Source organism: Cyrtonyx montezumae, unplaced genomic scaffold (assembly GCF_038088225.1).
Source record: "Cyrtonyx montezumae isolate F1298 unplaced genomic scaffold, pur_monq_1.0 scaffold_19, whole genome shotgun sequence".
NCBI lineage: Eukaryota > Metazoa > Chordata > Aves > Galliformes > Odontophoridae > Cyrtonyx > Cyrtonyx montezumae.
In genome coordinates this window covers 4,175,227-4,195,707 of record NW_027071925.1, presented here as the reverse complement: position 1 = coordinate 4,195,707, position 20,481 = coordinate 4,175,227, and the positions used below count along the sequence as shown (strand labels likewise).

General features: G+C 43.1%; 1 protein-coding gene across 1 annotated transcript in view; it reads left to right on the top strand.

Annotated features, from left to right (window-relative positions):
* The window catches only part of ASPSCR1 (ASPSCR1 tether for SLC2A4, UBX domain containing), a 34,882-nt gene extending 15,819 nt beyond the window's left edge, over positions 1-19,063 (top strand). The window contains exons 8-16 of the mRNA XM_065735281.1: positions 3,025-3,164; positions 5,763-5,844; positions 6,373-6,439; positions 7,075-7,137; positions 7,452-7,504; positions 15,994-16,045; positions 16,752-16,821; positions 17,124-17,308; positions 18,343-19,063. Of these exons, the coding sequence (XP_065591353.1) occupies positions 3,025-3,164; positions 5,763-5,844; positions 6,373-6,439; positions 7,075-7,137; positions 7,452-7,504; positions 15,994-16,045; positions 16,752-16,821; positions 17,124-17,308; positions 18,343-18,356 (726 nt within the window). The 3' untranslated portion in view covers positions 18,357-19,063. The remainder of the gene's footprint in view (positions 1-3,024; positions 3,165-5,762; positions 5,845-6,372; positions 6,440-7,074; positions 7,138-7,451; positions 7,505-15,993; positions 16,046-16,751; positions 16,822-17,123; positions 17,309-18,342) is intronic.
* Positions 19,064-20,481: the final 1,418 nt, after the last annotated feature.

The window sequence follows — 20,481 nt, the reverse complement described above, 5'->3', positions numbered from 1 at the left end:
TGGCTTCGGTAGCAAAAGCAGAGACTTTGAAGAACTGCTGTTTTGGGAAGGTGATAAACTGTAACGTGGATATCACTGCAGAAAGATGGCAGCAAGTGTGTAATTCTTAAATAATGGAAGGTAGAAACTGCTTTATGGTCACCTTTTGTTGTTACAAAAGAGAGCTCCCTTATTCCACATGGGCTGGGAAATAAGTTGGTTGGCCTGGTGTGTTCCATTTCCTTAAATCGCCCTTGGATTCTGCCTGTACCTTAGGCTGGTGGGTGATGTGTTACAGTAAAAGTGCATTGAAAGTACTCAGTCATTCCTGTCAGGCACGCCTCTATGAGAGTAAATGGTAACAGGTAAGGAAATGGAGATAGGGTGGTTGGTTACTGGACTTTGGGCAAGGAGAGGATTGGTGCAGCAGCAGCAGAACTCCTCTGCAGACTGTTTCCCATGCCTGCAAGGAGGCAACATGTATGGTTGATTCCAGTGGGTGTAAACCATGTGGCAGAAGAGATGTGATGATGTGGCATCCTTGGGGGCAGAGCAGTCATGTCTTCTGGCTGCTGAGCAGTGCCTTGCAGATACCTCGTGCAGCTCTTGGTTGGAATCAGACTGCCATGCAACTCTGAAATCAGGTTGCAGGAACTTTGACAAACAAGCTCAAAATGCTTGGATCAGTTTTCACTCTCTTAATAACTCTTGTTGTTGTTGGGACTTAGCTGAAGATGTCATACTAGGAAATTCATAACCGTGGTGGTGTGTGCTTGCAGTCCTGCTAGATGTTCACGTACTGTTCTTCTGTACAGAAAACTTTGTTGTTTCATGCTAAGTTGCAGCTAAGCACTGTGTCAGTTTGGGAGTCGATGTAGGCAGCATTCAGGGTTGGCCAGGAGACAGGAAAAAATTGACACGGCTGTTTCAGCTTCCATCTGTGTCTGTGCTGGGCTGGTACAGGTACACTGCAGAGCTAAACGGAGACATCTTGAGAGGGGCATTTCTCTATGGGAAGTAGTGGGTGTTGTGTCAGTGTGTAGTTCCAATAGGCTGGAGAATGGCTGTAGGGGATGTTCCAGAAGCCTTTTTTTCTACATGCATGTGTTCAGAGTGAAATGAGATGTGCCTGATGGGTGGGGAGGCCGGGCTAACCGGCCTGGCCTTCCCAGCTCCTGCTCACAGCACTGAGCCATGCTGTGCTGCAGCCCGGGGTGGCTCAGTTGTGCTCAGCATCACTCCCTGCTGCAGCCCCACGTTCCTCCCTGTGCCCAGGGAAAGCTGCAATCAGGGTCCTTCACCCTCTAGTTAGAGCAGGCTCTGCTCAGCTTTCTAAATGTAGCCAAGGGTCCCACCCATACAACCTCGCTCTTCTAATTTCTCAAATTACCCTTTAGTGCCCACAAATAGAGTGAACATTGCCTTGTAATTTGTTGTCTCTTTTGACAATTGAAGGAGACTCCTTCTGTTCCCAAGGGGCCTGTGCCTGGGGGAAGGGAGATGGAGGGCAGGCATTGAGGCATTCATTTGGATTGGAAAGAATATACAAGGGAATATAGGGGGGAGAAATGGGAAACAGATTTGTTCGTAGAGCCTCGAGCTGTGTTAGGCTGACTGTAAAGAAATGCTGTATTAACTATCAAAACTTTTGTTCTCATGGGGCTCCTCAGTCTTGGACTGCTTCCCCCTGTAAATCCTGCTGCCTGTAGTACAGTGCATGCTTTAAAGCTTTGGGCATTTAAAGATGTCTAGGGCTTAAAAAGTCTGAATTGCTCAAGAGTAGACATGTAACTGCCTTCTGTGTATGTGACCCTTACAGTGGTTATGTTCACATATATCTGCTGCTTCTGGTGTGAGGATAGTAGGCAGCATCTCCTTTGAGCAGGGATAGGCAGTGTCAGTCTTCCTTCAGAGGCAGTGAACACCATCTAATAAGTTTGAAATTGGTGTGTGTATATCTGTGTCTATGCGTACACATATGTATACTGTAGATTTTATAACAGTGAGTGCAGTTACAGGACAGGACACTTAGTGGTTTGCCATCGTGATCTCTAACTCCAGCGCTGGGCTTTGGAAATGGGGGGGACAGAGGCTGCCTGTACCCTGTGGGAGTGAGGGCTGTCTCAGCTGTTGGAGGTCTGTGTGCTGCCTGAGCAGCCTGTCCTCAGCACTTGTGGTGTAGGGAAATTGCCCAATAAATGTAAAGAGTACCTTTATGGCAGCTATTGCTTACAGTGTAGTGCTCCCCCAGCATTTGTCTTCATTGCCTGCAATGATGGCTGAGTTCAGTGCCAAGTTCTTCTCAAAGTGCAAAGCAAAAGGGTTTTGCTGTCTAAGGGAGACCTCTGTGTTGGATGAGGAGGGATATGTACCAGAAACCAGGTCAGAAAGCTGAAAATTATGATAAAAACTCCACTGTGACTGAGGGAACTCAACAGGTTGAAGAATGACTCTCTAGAATAAGAAAAAAATGGGTTGAGGCCTGACTTGGGAGCTTGTGAAGCAAAATGTGAAGCAAGGAGAGCAGAAGGAATGATACAGGCAGGAGTATGTGGCAGATGAACAGCTTAAAAGGGAGGTTTATAAGCTCTGGTAGAATAGCACCTGTGTTAGTTGTGTGATGCCTGTGGGATGGTGAGAAAGTGGAGCTAGAGTGAAGGCATGATTTTGGAAATGGGGTACTTGTAACAAGCTTGTAACTTGCAAAATACTGTTGTGTTGTTGAAAAGACTTCACCATCCCTTCCTGCAAAGGAGTGCTCTCTCCTCACCTTGTGTGACTGCTGAGCTTATTACTCTGGGTTCAGTACAGAGGAGAGCAGCTAACTGTTAGAGTGTGGCTGTATCAGCTATTCAACAGCAAAAAACAACTAGTTGAAACACTGACAGGATCTGCAAAGTGAATGTATGTGCTTATTGTCATGAATTCTCAACCAGTGATTGTAGTTCAGTTTGCAAACCCTTTTTTTTTATTATTTTCAGGAACCTTGCGGTGTAAGCAAAGCAGTGCATTTAAGACCAACCCACACCTGCTTTTATTTTGTAGCTTGTAGAACGAGAGCCACTTCTGTGTCACCCAGACCTCCTGGAACCGCTTCCTGCTGACCTGGAGGACCTTCCTGATGAGTTTTTTGAAGTCACAGTGGATGATGTACGGAAACGTTTGGCACAACTGCAGAGTGAGAGGCAAGTTCCCTTTCTGCTGGTGACTGAGTTTGCTTCATATCCTTTAGCTGAGTGCAGTCACACTGTGGCCCTGCTGCTGGCTGTCGTTTCTGGGGTAAGGGTTGTAGGTAAGTTACTGGGTATGGAATTAATGATAAGCACTGGAAATCTCTGCCCATTGTGCCATTTGGTTTCAAAGGCTATGCCATGTTTCTGTTTAAAGATCCTTTGTTTCTGTGTGAACTAGTTAACTGTTTGTGTTTGGGATAATTGTTTCACTTGAAAGCTTCACTTGAAAGTTTCATCATGAAGTCTGTGATGCCTGCGTGGTGATAAGTTTATCTGAGAACCTCCAGCTAGTCAGGGCCAGTCCCTCCCGAAAAAAAAGAGGAGTAAAAGAAAGGTTCCTTCCTGCCTTCTACATTTCAAAGAGTTAATCAAAGCTACTTAACACTCCATCTCTTTTTTTTTTCTCTTTTTCTTCTCCTTTCTTCTGAAAGATAAGCTACTGTATTTATATTAGATGTGCTCTTCTTTGCTGGAGGCTCAAAGCAGTGGTGAACTCCTGTTTTCTGTTTTGATCTGACTTTGCATTAACTACTAGGAATTAAAAGTCTGGAATTATTAACTTGTAATGGAGAAATGTATGAGCACAATGGTACAGCTTCTTAGGAGTAACTCCCACTGAGTAACCATCAAAAGCAGCATAACAAGCAAGTCAAGGGAGGAGGAGATTCTCTATCTCAGCTCTGTTCTTGTGAGCCCTCCGTTGGAGTACTGTGTCCAGCTTTGAGGATGTGCTTCTGCTAGAGAAGGTCTGGAGGAACATCTTGAGGATGATCAGAAGGCTGGTGCACTTTTCCTGTGAACAAAGGCTAAGAGAGATGGGGTTGATCAGTCGAGAAAGGAGGAGGTTTTGGAGAGACCTTATAGCAGCCTTCCAGTACCTAAAGGAAGCCTCCTGGAAAGCTGGGAAGGAACTCTGTTAGGGAATGTAGTGACAGGACAGGGTAGTGTCTTTGAACTAGAAGATGGTAGGTTTAGATTAGACATTGGGAAGGTGTTCTCCACCTTGATGGTGGTGAGGCACTAGAACAGGTTGCCTAGAGAGATTGTGGATGCCCCATCCCTGCAAGTGTTAAGGTTGGGTTGGATGGGGCTTTGAGCTCATGGCAGGGAGGCTGGAACTAGATGATCTTTAAGGTCCTTTCCGAACTAAATGATTCTGTGAGTTCATTAGCAATTACTAGCTTTTTCAGCCAGGAAGAAAAGCCTTATATTTTATGAAGCAGAATTAACCTTTTACTAGACCTTGTTTAAAGAAAGCCAAATTTGAGATAGATTACCCAAACTGAAATAATGCAAATTCAAATGTAACCACAAATCAAGACATATGAGGATGTTTGAGGGGAACACAAAGGAACTGTAGGAAGCTGAGCTAATGAGGCATTTCACTGTTTAAGTAACTTGTTGCTGATTATTTACAACTTTATTGCACTTAAGCTTTTAACTCAGAGCTAGAATTTATGTTAAGGTAAGGTAGCCTCCCTATCACAACAGCATTTTGCTGTCAATATGTCCTCAAATAAATCGATTTCATCAGTGTATTTAAGAGCATTACACCATTCTTTTAAACTCTGCAAGTAATCCATGAAACTGCACTATAGCCAAGATGAGTTGGAGCTGTTTTTTCCCCATAGGCCTCTGAAATCCACATGAGTACATAGATGGGCTTGAAAATTGCTCTGCCACTTGTGGGTCTGGAGCAGTTAGTGGTACAAATGTAGGGTCATTTGGTTGGGGGTTACTGGAATTCAGCCCCCTCAAAAATTTCCTCATTTCCAAATTTGCTGATGCTTGTAATGCTTTTTCCCCCTCATAGCCAAGGATAAATATAAAGACAAGTTCCACATGAAAGCGATATCAGTTGGCTTCTGATCTAAGCTGCTGAGTCTTACTAAGGACTAGTTGCATGCAAGGCAGTATTTTATATGCAATTAGAATTAATTTCTGATTTAATTCTGATTTCGTGAAGAGACAAGAATTGATACCAGAAGTGAGTACCCAAAGATGACATGGGGCAGGTTAATTTCATTTTTGTTTTTCAGACTGTGATTAATACTTTCAGATTATTTTAGAATGTGGTGTCCCAGCTGGCAGTTCCGAGTGCAGTAGGTGAAGTAAGCCTGTAGTGGTTTTGTTCAGCAGCTGTTGTTCCTGAGGTACCTTGAGGACTCTTAGAAATAAAGAGGTCCTTCAGACTGGATAGGCATAGAAGATAACTTACAAGTAGTTGTGCATTATTGTAATGATACAATCAAATGTTTCACCAAAATGTATTCTGGTAAATAGGATATCCAGAGAGAAGGGAAAGATCTGAAACTGAACATGGGATTGAAAGGGATCTGTTGGAGCTTATTTCTTTACTTACTGGAATATGAATATATATATTTATTTTTTTGGTGAAAGCGCTATTTCCTCTCAAATACAGCTGTGAGAGATACGTGAACTACTGAGCAGTTCTCATCAGTCATGCTTGGATTTTATACTTTCTTAATAAAATGGAAGTATGTCTTAAATTTACAGAGGTGACAGCTTGTTGTCTTCCTGTGTATCTAGGAAACGCCTGGAAGATGCTCCACTGCTGACCAAATCTTTAAGGGAGGCTCAGCTGAAAGAAAAGATAGGACGTTACCCAAAGGTATCCTTTGTTCTTTTTCTAGTCCTTCTGGCTAGTCCAAACTTGGGGCTTAGTAGCGTTGTAAACCAGATGAGAACAACAGGATCTTCAGCTACTTACAGGAGGACATTGCAGATTCCTTCCTTGTTAATTGTTTGTGTTTTATACTGTCTGGGAGCTGTGTGACTGGCAGATTCCTGCTACCATAGGTACTTCAAGGCACTGATTCACTGTCTGTACCTGTCCACATTTAGGATCTAGCAATGTCTTTTGAGCCTCTGTTAATACTGGGAGCTAATTGACAATGCTGCTGCATTGTATGCAACAGTGTTTGTATAGATCACTTCTCATACAGCCTTGGGAAGCCAGGCAGCCTGTGTGTGTCCTCTGAGGAGCTGCACAGTAGTTACCAACCGGAGTGTTTTTCTGTGCCTTTAGAGTAAAAGATTCAAATCTCCCCCTTTAAAGAGACATGCAGATTTGAAGGTAAGGACAGGCCTTCCCAAATGACCGTGCACAACTGACCTGATGTGCTTTGCCTCTGAATAGGTGGTGTTGAGAGTCCATTTCCCAGACCGCCATGTCCTGCAGGGCTTCTTCCGACCTAGTGAAACTGGTAAGAGCAGCCTCTGCTTCAGGTGTGCCTGCAGCTCACCTCTCTCAGCACTGGTTAGCTGCATGACAGAAGGGGGGTGACTCTGGGCTGATCTTTCTGCTGTCCAGGGGAGTAATAGACTTTCCTTTAGGAAAAAAAAAAAAGAAGGAAATAAGCTTTACCTACTATAATAAGGATAACAGGGGCTGGACCTTTCTGCCTCTTAATTTCACAGAAGATAGTAAGTCGAGCTGTGTGCAGAGCACCTCTTGCTATTAATTTAGATCATCTTATTTTGACCTGGTAGCGATGCTAGTTTTGATACTTGTATATGGAAGGAAAAACTAGTATCTAGTTACCAGCATTGCACCTGGCTGCAGCCTGCAAATCTTAGAGATGCTGTAGGATTTCAATGGAAGAACTTGATGTGACAGCATCCTTTGTTTTTTGTTTTTTTTTTTTTACCAGGGACCCATCATGTCTAAGCATTTCTCCAAAAAGCTTGCAGTAGTAACAAGTGTAGTAGTGTTCCTTTGAGTGAAAGGCAATCTGCAGACATTGCAGAGGCTAGTTCTGGAGGTGTGCTAGCCCTTCTGCCTGGTACACGAAGAGACAAAAGTAATTCAGCAAACTTTTCTCTCCCTTTTTTTCCACAGTTGGCATTGTGAGAGACTTTGTAAGAAGCCACCTTGCAGATCCAGATTTGCCATTTTACTTGTGTGAGTGTGCTGTTGCTAATGTTTGACTTTACTTCATAAAGCCTGTTCCTAATCGTGATGTGTATGAGATCTTGTGATGCTTGTGATGATCTGGGGAGGGATATATATATTTTTGAGTAGGGCACCAGAATGCAAAGGGGGCATAATCTGCTCTCAGCCACGTTATGGTTCTACATAATAAGCTTGTGTGGGCAGTGTGAAAATGTCACTTTTTTTAAAACAAAACAAAAACATAGTAATCCCTCCCATACCTGCTGTATTTATTGTTTTGGTTGCTGGGTGGCCCTGTTTTGTAACTTGTTTTTTAACTTCAGTTATTGCACCTCCCAGAGTCATCTTGAACGATGAAAATTTGACGCTCTTTGAGGTAAGGACACACGTGTGTGCTCTGATTCTCTGACTTGCTGCTTCCCCTTGCCTCCATATACTTTAGTTACTTTCAGAAGAAGCTGTGTGCTGCTGTGGTCCCTGTAGACTTCTGCTCAGCCACAACTAATGGAACCAGGTGCTTCAGAGCACAAGATCCTCACCAGAAGAGGTCCACCTTGTGCAGCAATATGTGCTTTTTTTTTTGTGGCAGGGGAAGGGGCTTCATATTGTTGTGTACATACAGTTAGTGCCTTGTCAAGTCTGGACTGTATTTAACCTCGCTTAAAACTGCGTTTAACCTTAAAAATTAAGCCAAGGGCAGTTTGTATTTGTAGCTGGCCTAATGATGTGGCACTGGATTTGAATAGGTGCCTGTTTTCAATTTTTGTGGCAAGAAATAAAGGCTGTGTTAGTCACAGATCTGATCATTCTGAAACTACTATATGAGTGTTTAACTTTTCCAATCCATATTCGTGGATTATTTTCACAAATGTCAGATAGAGGGATCTTGAAATCTCTGGCTAAGCATATGGCTGTGTACGTTGCATGTGCTAAGAAGAAGCTGAAGAAGAGATTTTTACCAGTCACTTTACCCTATGTTCATGATATTTGTTATTCAGAGCTTTGTGGCCTTTTGCACTAATGGACTGAAAGATCACTTGCAGAATAAAGAGTCAAGCAGTGAAGGTTTTAGCTTGATGTCTCAGAGCAAAACAGTGCAGTGGCAGGAGAGAAAAAGGGACCTTTCAGGCAGTGTGGCGAGTGAGGTAGGAATTAGCATGTCTCTGAAGTTGTTTGTGATGGAGCTTTCCAAATTCCACAACTTCTTGACCAGGCCATGTGGATATGATACAAGTGCAGCTGCTTGTAGGCTATTGAACATTCAAAGGCAAAGTGTGTGTCCCTGTGTTCACAGCGAGAAATCTCTCCTCTTCCTGTACAATGTTAAAGATTCATTGCTGAAATTTGCAGTTATGGGAGTGGTTTTGTTATGACAACATTCTTTATATTGTCACAGTGCTCATGATAGGTAAAGATTCCTAGAGTGGCTGGAGCTTCTTGGGGATCACAGCCCCGTTTGGTTCTGTGGTTCAGGAAGTGCTGTGCAGTAGCTCTTGGCCTCTGCCCAGCTGCACGGCCTGAGGACTGCTCTGTTTCTATCAGACTTTCTACACTCTACTTAAGCATGTCATGTCTTCGAATGTGCTGTGCAGAGGACTAGGCTTCTCCTGCCAGACAGGAATGTGAACATGTATGTCCTGGTAAGACATAATACCGTGTTGAGTGGGGTGATAAATGATTTTCTTTTCAAAGCCATTTTTGTATGATTTAATCAATAACAAAAATACCAGTGGAAAACACTTTGTTTCTTTGAAACAGGAGACTTGCCCGCTCAGGCATGAAGGGAGTTCCTCCCAGCTTCCTTTGACTTGTGCCATCTCATCCACATCTGCCATCCAAAATACTGTCTCAAGTCCCACATGGTAACCATGATGGGAAATGCAAAAGACAAATTTTGTCTTCAGATTTCTGAGAAACTCCAGGAAAAGGAAACCGGTTATAGTTGCATTGCTAATAATACATTTGGAAAACATTCAGAGGAACAGCAGATAATAAAAAATGTTATGCACTTGTTAGCTGTTCTGAGGCAAGGGGAGCAGCCTTGGAATTGCCTTGCTCAGGCCTGTTTGAAATGGCACGTGTGTGCTACTCTCTGCCCCCACACCTTCTCCCATCTTCGTCTTAAGCTGTCATGTCTGAGCACACTCCTCACCTAGAGCTCCTTAATGTGTGTTTTTTAACGAGCTTATTGGAAAGCTTTTTTTTTTCATAATTCCAAAGTCTCTCCTCAGCTCTCGACAGCAGATGTCTCCTGCATTAAACGAGCGTTCGTCTTTTTCTAAGATTTGCCTGGGATGCCTTCCAAGCTTTCCTGTCTGACTCCAGTTTCTTTTCTGATCCTGCAAAATATACTGCTTCTTTTCAGTGTCTCTGCAGTGATTTCTTTTCCATATGCTACATTTTCCTCTAGAATCCAATGGGCTTTGAGTTTTGACACTATTTACTTTAAGATATTTTTAAAGTACTTCCAAGATATTGAATCCAGAGTTTCAATATCTGCCTCTGTAATTAACTTTTTCCCTTTTCTTGCTTATCTCTTTTTTTTTGTCTCTCCTGAAGTCCTAGGTACTTCGCTTTCTGACACTGCTTTCTGCCACTGTTGGAAAGCATCCTGCCTGCTTGTGTACCTGTCACCTTAACGTTGCCTTTCAAGGATTTTCTAGAAACCTGTGGTCATTATTGAGACTGTCAGAGGCAGAGGCTGCTTGAGCCCCAGCGTGAAGCATTCTGGACATCAACTGAATGTTTTAGGAACATACTGCAGTGGGTGGAGTTCCTTTGTTTGATATGGCTAGGAATTGACTGCTTGGGAATGGTTGGCCAATGTCAAACATGGATCACAGAGCTACACCTAGGTTTCCCAGGATTTTTGCTAGCAGTAGGTTATCTTCCACTTCTCAGGCTGCTGTGGTGCTAGCTATACGAAAAAGTAGATGGTGTCTGAGGTAGTAACGTGGGCACATTTGAGTGTTGAAATATTTGTGTGACTAATTAGCATTGAATCCAGTCACAGGAGTCACTGCAGGTAGTGGAGTACAATATTATCAGTGTTTCTCTTCTCTCCACTCTCTCACTACATCCAAGCAGATAAAGTTGGAACCACATTTATTAAATCTGATAGCTTACAATCGAAGGGAGAACCTTTGTGATAAAACCAGAGAAAAAGACAAATATTGTCTACTTGTCTGCAAAGATATTTGGGCTGAAAGAAATGTCTGAAGTGAATTCTCCTGAAATGTGTGTACTTACACTATGGTGAGCACGCAGATTGGCAGCAAGGTATTCTGGAACCCATGAAGACTTCAAGACATTTCTTTGATTTTTCTGTTTTATTTTTGTTATTGTAGTTTTTGCTGGCTGCCTTTTCGTCACGTCTCTTGAAGTGTTTTATAATGTTCTGCTCTCCAGAACTGAACAACCACAGGCTTCCCTGTTGTAGCACTTGGCCTTGAGTTTCTCACAGTGCTAGTTGCCTGTTTGTGCTTCCTTGAGCTAGCCAAGCTTTTCAGAGTTGATCTTCCCTTTCTCTCTCCTCCCAGAACCAGACACTTGAGTAGAGTGTATCTGGAGGATGTTAGTAGTAAAAGTAATTAAGTGCTGAGTTAATACAAGCAAAGAGTTAGCAGAAGGTAAGAGTACCAGCCACTGGGAAGGTCAAGGCAGCAAAGAGGGCAAGAGGCCATATTCCCTCTTCAGAGGAGCTGAAGGAATCCACACTCTTCCATGTAAAACATTTAGTATTTTTAATCAGAACTTAGAGTGCACCAAGCGTTTCTTCTGGCACGTTCTGTGGGGCAGGAGTGCAGAGGAGCTGTTTGTTCCTTTCTTTGCCTTCAGTTCTGTTTCCATGTCCTATTTGTAAATGCCATTTTGGGCAGTGCATCTGGGATTCTGTTCAGTGAAGCTGACTGTGACTTGGGCAGTGTGAAGGCTTCTGGCTGTTGGCAAGAGTCTGAATGCAATTTCAGAAAAACCTCTTCATTAGAGCCAGTCCATCAGAGGTACTTCCAGTGGCTGGCCTTGCTGTTACTCCATTCACTAATAAGGAAAATGGCAATTAATAGTGAAATTCATCCAGAGGATGGCGTTCACCTTCCTGTGTGAAGCCTCAGCTCTCTATTACCCATTCAGGATTTTCTCATCTAAGTAGGTTTTGGTAGGAATCTTACCTCCTGTTTGTCATGCTAGTTCTGGTAACTCATGATGGCTGTACGTACTTGTTTCTTGTGCTGACTTGGGTTAGGGCAAGTCAGTGCAGTAAGGATGAGGCCTTTCTTGCATGGCTTAGGTTAGAGTGGAAATTCTGCCAAAAATATTCCCTCTTCTACTATTAATTTTGGAGGCCAGATCTTTCTGATCTCAGCTCAAGGGCTCAATGAATACTCTTTATACCTGGATTCCTTCTTAAGTAGCCTTCTCAAAATAGTGCTTTCAAGTCTTATCTTTGCCTTATGAATTTTAAAGGGCCCCCGCTCAAGCTGGATCAGATTTCCCTCGTATTGGCTGCAGAATATCCATCTTCTTTTGCAGTTGCAGTCCACATTGGGAAGCTTTGTTCTCAGGTTATAAACAAGAGCCACTTAGTCACTCTGCCCCTTTCACCATGGCTGTGGTGTTTATTTCTGTTTCAGCAATGCTTTGCAGCCTTGCTAGAGGAAGCTTTTGATCCACCGGCTTTCCGGTTGAATTTTCCAAGGGCTAGTTTATGTGTTTGGGGTGTGTGTACTGTGCAGTATTTCATGTTGGTAGCTTGGGTTTCTCCTTCCATGCGCGTGTTCCTTTGAAGTGCTTATTTTCTTATTCATCTTTTAACATCAAACTAACAGCAGACCTGTGGCACTCTAATCTTTTCAGATCATGTAACGGAAAGAATGCTTCTCATTCTGGCAGCTGCGAGCTCCTCTTAGACAACAGTCCCTGCCTGATTTGAAAGCATCATTCTTTCTGTGTGCAGAATAACTGCACGGTAATAATGGACATATTTTGTGGTACTCAGTTGTAGGATTGTGGAATGCGTGCGCCTAGGAATGCCCACTGAAGGAAGAAGTATTGGGATGTTGTTGAGGGAGGGTACCGTCTGAAATCGTTTTTATGCTCTAGAGAACAAATGATTAAAACATACCATAAAAAAAAAGAAATCAGAAATATTTTTCCTGTGCGTCACAGTTGGATTCACAGTGGAATTTTGTTCTGGGATAGATATTTTTATCATGACCCAATATACTGCTCTACGGCCAGGATGCCCTGCTGTCATAAACCGTGCTCACCACTGTGGTATCTGAGTAACTTCACTCGGGTTGTCTGAAATAGAATTTGGGGTTACTGTAGCTACAGAGTTGGACTGAACGTGGCTGTGTGAGTAACAGGTCGGTCTTCCGACAGCAGAAATGGGAAGTGTGAACCTAAACTTGTAATGAAGCAAACTGATGAAGCTGTGTTACTGAGAAATTTTTAAAACCTAAGGAATTGTTTGTTAGGAATGACCCTCCTTAAATACAGAGCCCAATAAGCAGGACTGGGCTGCGTATGCTTCCTGCCTCAGCAGTGACCGATTGTGACCCTGGTTGGTACTCTGGAAGTATATGTTGTCATTTCTGCTACTGCCGCTTTGTGTGACCTCAGATAAGTTATTTATTCTCATTAGATCTCAGATTAGATCTCAGTTTTCCATTGGCACAAAAAATTAAGTGTAGTTTCTCTTATTTTTGCTTAATTTACATTGTGTGTTGCTTTTCATCGTACACACATACGTATATATTGCACACTAGGACACCATTTCCAATGGGATTTCTGGGTACTCTTACATTAAAAATAACAATCTTAACTACATCTTGCAAATATACCTCATGCAGAATAACTAAGTCAGGTTTTTTGAATGTTTGTTTTAAGCATCCTGAGATTTGTTTGTTCAGTTCTGCTGCACCTAGAGTAACTGTAAGGGGTTTCTAAGTCTCTCTTGGCTCAATGATATTCTTAAAAGAATTCTGTGCAGTGAATTTATAACTGCGAGATTCATCTTCTACAGGCACAGATGGATGTAAGTGAAGAAATAGCAGCTGACCTGAAAGTATATATTTCAAATAACATGCTCCCCAATATGTGACTCTTGCTTCCAGAGCGATGCTGGGGAGTAGTAAAGGCTCCAGATTTAGGGTTGTATATTTTCCTGACCTGGGGATACTGCTTTCTCATCTTTATGCCAAGGCATTCCTTGACAAGTGAGGTTATTCCACTCTGTATGCAGAATTATACATACATGTTTATAATATTTAGTGTTGCAGAAAGCTCTCAGGCAGTGTGTGCTGCTGGTGACGTGCTGGAGAACTTGCAGGATGTCAGTGGGATGCAGCTGGCTGTTTCCTATACTGCACTCACAGTAAGCCCTGAAGTGGGGGGTGATACCTGAGAACTCTGCAGCGAGGCAGCTGGATAAGGGATGGTGTGAATGAAGTGTTATTCTGGAGACTTGAATGGAAGAACTTATCGGATATAAATCTGGCAACACAGCCCTGTTGGCTGAGCACTGGGATGGGGTGGTGGTGGAGGGAAGTGCTCAGCCATGGGAAGGAGGTTGCATTGTGTGTGCCTGTGAACTGCTGTCCAGTGCCTTTAAGAGCCTTTCAGTTAAAAGATTTTGGATTGATGTTTTGCCAGCGGTGGGAAACGGTTGTGGTGGTGGAGTCTGAAATTCAGAACTATGATTATTTGTCAACTCGTGAGTAAATAGGGTAGGGGTTTATATTGGGGCACATTCTGTTTGTGTGCTTCTGTGGTTGAGTGTGTCTGTCTAGCTCTCAGTCTGTGCTTCTCTCTCTCTCTTTGTGCCTCACGTTGGCCCTGCCATGAATTTTCTCTGACCCCTTGGGGCCATTCCCGCACGGAGCTTTGATGTGTGTGCCCAGAGCTTGATTGACAAGAAAGTTCTGGTGGTGGCAATGGGGAAAGGGAGAGAGAAGGGCAGGGCTTTGAACTAAAAGGCTTTGAGTTCTGAGATGTTGTGCTTACTTATCTCCTTCAGAATGTTAATTATTTACCAAGATAATTGGGCAGGAGGGGAAAAACAGAGAGGGGAGGTTATTAAAAAATTCCAACACTAACACGTTACAAAAACCTCATTTTCCAACTTGCAGCTGGCATGAAAAGGATGTTGTGTGTAAAAGGGCTTGAGTGTATGTGTGTTTGGGGAGGGGGTGCTGGGGGGGCTCCCTTTTAAGCCACCCATTTCCTAAATAGAGGAATCCCTTCAGACGAATGCAGCGGAAACATCAAAGCTCTTGGAAGAATTTTCTCTGGGGTTTCTAAACTGTGGCTGGTACTTTTTAATTAAGAAGTTTATGGAGAGCCGTCTTTGTGACTGGAGCAGGCAATCTTAGGTGCTGTTGATTGAGGAGTAACATGTTAGAAGGCCTAGGAAGTAGTGATTTCTGCTAAAATGTCAGCTTGAGGATACGAAGGCAGGAGCTGAGGCTTGGAGTAGAGAGATGGGTATCTCTTCTTCAGTTTGACATGCAGCCATGCTACGTATGAAAGTCTACAGCACCTTTGAGATTAATGTCCAAAAACTTGCAATGCATGTTCTCGTTGACATTTGTAGCAGGAAGATAGGGGAAGCTGATTGATCTTAACTCCACTTCATCCATCTCATCTGCTAGGTCGGAATTTGGAGGCTCCCCAGTAGAGATCTGGTTTTCTTTGAGTTATTACAATTGCCTTACCAGATGAAGTATCAGTTCCAATATCCTGACTGTGCTGATGGTGGCAACAGAAGCTCAAGAAAGCTCAAGAGCAAGGCAGCCTGCCCTGTGCAGTTCCTGGGTATGCCTTGGTAGTGGGAAGAGGGGCTGTTGGTGCTAGGGACTTATTGGTTTTTGTTTAAGAGGAGAAATTTAGTGTTGTTTGTTTTGCCAGAGTAAATGTAGACCATTAGTCAACATTTTCTGTCTCCCTGACAGAAGTGGTAAGTCTGTCTGGCTTGATTTCTCTTCTGTGCTGGCAAAGGAGGAGTGCATACTGATCTTCAACGTGTGTTCTTTGTGTATGTGTTTGAACAAAACTTGCTTGTGAGCTGCTGAAGGGGAAGGCAAAAGATGCACACCTTCCTCGGTGGGACAGACAGTGCTTCCCATCCTTTCACTGATGTAGACAGCTGTGACATACTGTATCATTTTTATATGGAGGCAGTACTTAATCAGATCAGACTCGATGATTTCCATACTGTAACATGCATTCATTTGATGATTGCTTCATGACCTATATGCAGAAATAATTTTTTAAGGTGCGCCACAATGTAATTAAAATGCATACTAAGTTAATTATGCTTTGGCTGACTGACATCTCAAATAACACTCCCTGAGAAATTGTTGAAAAACAGGGATTATTACAGTGGTGTGTGGGTTCTGTTCTGGGCATGCTCTGCTTGTTAGTATCTGTCTTGAAGGTAAATACATAAATATAAAATAATATTTGCAGATGAAATAAAGTTCATTGGGATGATGAATGCAGATGTGAAGAAGGCAGTCCTACAGTTACTATAATGAGCTAAATGAATGAAGAAACAGTTTAAATACAGCAGTTATCCAAACAAGTAGGAGCTGGCAGTTCAAACTGGCTTGAAAACAAATAGGTTGTTGGCACAATGAGTGTGCTGGTGAACATCTGTGTGTAGGAGAATAGCTTGTGAGTTTTGCTTCGTATGTACTGTGAGTGCCCTGTGCTCTACACAAGTTGAGACTTTTGTGAATTACAGATGGTTCAGTGACTAAACTCTGAATTTGTCTGTAGCTGTATAACTACTCTCTTAATGCTCACGGGGGACCGTGGAAGCATCTACAATCAGTAACTTCTTCTTTCTCCCCTTTGCTGCAGGCTGAACTCTTTCCAGCTGCTGTCATTCACTTTGGATCTGAAGAGCACAGGGGTGAGTGAGCTTCCTCTCTTCTGATTCTGTAGCACTGTAGAAGACTGCAAAGAATTGTATCTGTACATCCAGAGTTCTTCCAACAAACAGTAATGCAGTCCTTGCCAATGCTGGTGACTGTTCCCTTCAGAATGGCTGAAGCTCATCAGAGCTAGCTCGGTCCTGCTAGAAGTGGATTTGACTATGGCTAGCATAGGCACAAATATAGGTATAGTACATTTCTTGTGTGATTTGTTAGGCTATGGAGCAGGCATTATCTACAATGAGGACAAAACTGATAGAAGAATGGTTCTATAGAAGCTGTAGAAAATGTTAACTAGACAACTGAGAAATGCTCTTACAGATCTCCTGCTGGAGATAGGAGAACATATTTGAATCCTCAGTTCCCTGATACCTCTGGTTTATGCTTAGAATTTCTTTGTCCCAGAGATTGAATAACACTCTTGTTTTGTGTAATAATAGCTTCTGAGATGGAGTGAGTGCTGAAAGAAAATGTCAGGATCTTGAGTTTTGAATGAGAAAATAAGGCCCCTTGAGTTGTGTGAGAAACAGTCATAGTTTGAAAGTGTCCTGTTTGTCAGCTGGTGGAAGACTTGATGTAGTATGCAGCAGATAATTGTTGAGCATTGAGCTATGTGATTGTGTGATTGATATCTTCATGTTGCCAAACGAGAGTTTGGATTTCACTGGGTTTCATTTTAAACAGATTGTTACCTGAGATCGGACCTGCTGAGCTCTGCAGTTTCCCCTTCTGCAGCTGATTTATTAATGGCCAGGTATGTTGGGACTGAGTAGAGTTGCAGTTGAGTATTTCAGGGAGGGGAGGCCTTTCTAAAAAGAAATATGATTTGAAGACACTAGGACTTCAGTTTCTCCTACATACAGTCATACCTGAACTTGTATTATGAGTCTTTCTTTGTAAAGCAGGATTTCAGTGACTAAAACAAGTAAATCCTGGGGTCTTTATCATGGAAAAGAAGAGCCTTGTCAGTCTAACTTAGAAAGCTTACATGTGGTGGTACATGAGGCTAGTATGAAAAAATGAAGTTTAATTCTACTTGTTTATTTTCTTCCTCAGATGTTTGTCTAAACCATTAGTTCCTTCTGCACCATCATCTTTAGAATCAATAGTTCCATCCCTACCTGAACCAGAAGTGGGCAGTGACAAAAAGACTGAACAACCAGAACCAGCAAGAGTGCATGAAGCTCCACAGGTGCAGAGAAGAGCCCCTGGGAAAATACCCAAGTGGCTGAAGCTTCCAGGTATCACAAAATCAGAGGAGAGTTCTCCTACTGAACTCCACATAAAAAATGTTGGTGTTGACACTGCTGTTGGAGATGCCAGCAGAAGGCTGGCAGGACATACATATCAGTGCATGTCAGTCATAAATCATTTTGTGCCTTAAACCTCAGCCTTGACTGAGGTGCCTGGATACTAATTCTGTAAGGCAGTAAAACTGTGAGACATTGTCTGGAATTCCCTGGTAAATAATGCCAAATGTTAGTTCCCTGTTAGAACGTTAATACTTGATTCTGTGGGGCCATCAGCTCTAGCAGCATAGCCAGAGGTGTGAAATTATTTCTGAAAGGCTGCAGACGGTCACTTGAGGTTGTTGCTCATCTGTCCTTGATAGGATAAGGGGCAATGAATTTAAACTAAAAGAGAGTCGATTTACATTAGATACTGGAAGAAATTCTGCACTGTGAGGGTGCTGAGGCCCTGGCACAGGCTGTGCAGAGAGCTGTGGGTGCTCCATCCCTGGAGGTGCTCAGGGCTGGGCTGGATGGGGCCCTGGGCAGCCTGAGCTGGTGGGGGGCAGCCTGCCTGTGGAGGGGTTTGGAACTGGGTGAAGATTTGAGGTCTCTTCCAACACAAAGCACACTTAGGATTTTGCCTCTGGTACTGGGATACTGATGCACAGTATGTGGGAAGCATTATCTGCTCTGTTTCCTATTTCTATAATGCTTGAGCCATTCCACTCAAGGGTAGAACTTTCTCAAGATTATCTGAATAAAGCACAAAATGACATCTTGCCTATGAATGTAGGTTATCTGCTAGCAGCTGGTATTAAAGTTAATAACGTGTTTGAATGTGCTTGTTAGTAACGTGGAGGATGGAGTTCCCTTCCCTGGAAGGTGCAATGTATTCACTATTCCATCTGCTGAAGAACTGTTCCTCTGTGGAACCCAACCATTGCCTGAACACAGCAGCATGTAGAACAAGGTCATGCTAGTGAGAAATGATGCAGTGTGAACGATGTGGTTAAGTGTTTAATGGCTGTATATTTGTGTTGTAGGTGGGAAGAGATGAAGCATCCTGTGCTGCAGTGAGCATTCAGTTGTGCCTCTTTCCTGATGAACTACTTCAGAATTTGTAAGAAATTGTTGGTGGCCCTGGAGAGATCTAATACGTATGAACATTAATTAAAAACAGAACACTGTTATTTCTTTTAGCTGCTAGCTTCACCTTTTGAAGGTGTGGAGGGCCTGTTTATGGGCTTTGTGACCACAGAAGCAAGATTAGAGGTTAAATTTAACATTTCCTGCATGCAAGTAATATGAATGGAGATTGGAAGGGAAAATAATTCCTAGATAATGTCTCTGAAGGACTTCGATTCCACCCATATTTTTAAATTCAAATCCTCCTACCTTTTGCCTTTCTACTTCCAAAGTTAACTTGAGTTTGGCTGCTATAACTCTAGCAGCAAGGTACAATTCAATTGTGCCTATTGTTTAGTGTTGACTAGAACAAGACCTCTCTGCTTTTTGCTGGTAGTTCTGAGCACAGATGGCTAGAAAGCGGATTTAAGGGAAGCACATCACTCCCAACAGTTCAGTTGCCTTTTCCTATGAAACTCTTGATCTGCTGCACTTGCATCATTTTCATTTGCCCCAGAACACAGGTATCTGTTGATGGAATGCACATGGAGTTCATTTCTGCTGCAAGCTCAGTGTTTTATTTTCTCTGCACATAATTTATTGTCAGTAACTGTGGGTATGATGCAGGGGGGGAAAAAAAATCCCGTAAGTCTCTTCATGTCAATCTACAGATGTCTTCTGTGGTCTGAGAGTTTCCACAGCAGAGTGGCTGTTCTCTGCACTGCAGTTGGTGTGCAGAGGAAGGCTAGTCCTGAGCTTTGCCTCCTGCACAGGATGAGCAGTGGGATGAGTGTTACTGTTTAGAACTGTGCTTATGCTGGATTATAGTGCCACAGTAGCCATGGTGCTGTATTTTATTTTTTAAGTCTTCTCCATGGGTTGGTGATTCATATTGGGCAGGCTGGGGTTCCATGTTATGGTAATAGCATATTTTCCATTTTCCCTGTACAGACAATTGTTCTCTAAACTATGTGTGCATCTGCACAATTCTGAGATGTAATAAAGCACAGTGGCCAGAGGAGGCCTTTTTGTCGGTCTCTTTGATAATGTGTTCCTTCCCCCAGTGCTCTGTTTCTCTGTCAGTTCACAGGAACCTGCTCCCTTTTCAATGGGCCTGTCATGCCTCATTCCCTTCCTCCCATTTTTTTTTTTCCAACAAAGCAAAACAGAGCTTTGTACCATCTGAATGAACTTCAAAGTAGCTAGAAAGGGCACCCAGGGTTCCTGGCACTTGTCATTGTCTCCCAGCCTGGCCAACATTTCCCTTCAGGTCTAATTACTTCCAAATGCTCTTAGATGCTTTGAAGAAACTCGAAGGGAGGGAGAAGCATGAAAGGTGGAAGAGGAAAAAGGAGACTCAAAGTGGAGGGAGCAGAATGCTTGAGCAAAAATGTTGATTGATTTCTTATATGACACTCAAATGTAAACAGGGAATGTGTGCGGCCACTGGCAGTGGAGAATGCAAGAGCACTGCAAGCAGACATGCTGCTCTAAATTCTTCCTTTGGAAGGCAAGCTCTTCTGGTAGTTAATATTCCTTTTACAGACATCATAGCACACACACACAAAAAAAAGTAAAATAAAGCTCACTACTTCAGAGGACTGTGGGGGCTGAGCTTGCACTTCCCAGGACTGCCTGTAGCTTGGTTCAGGTGCTCTGTGGTGCTCGTTCTTTTCACAGAAGTTACAAGCATGCTACAGCTGGAGCTGCTTTGCTGAGTCCGTGCAGGATATATTGAAGGCCCACTAAGAGCCATGGGTTGGCTCCCAGTGTAGGCAGTGATGTGCTGGTGTTTGAATTAAGAGTAAATAGGAGTGTTCTGGGTAAGCAGGAAGCTGTATTGGGCTCTGAGATGTGCTGCTCTTGAAGACTGCAGGTAACATCAGGTGTGTTATCTGCTCTGACTTTGTGTTTTGGTAAAGCTGTCACTTGTAAGTACGTGGTATGGGCAATGAGAAGGAAGTGTCTGGGGACATGAACTGCAGTATCAGTACTACTGGGGCAGTTTCTTGGGTTAAGTACAGGAGTGAGGATCAGGAGGTTAAAGTCTGGCCTAC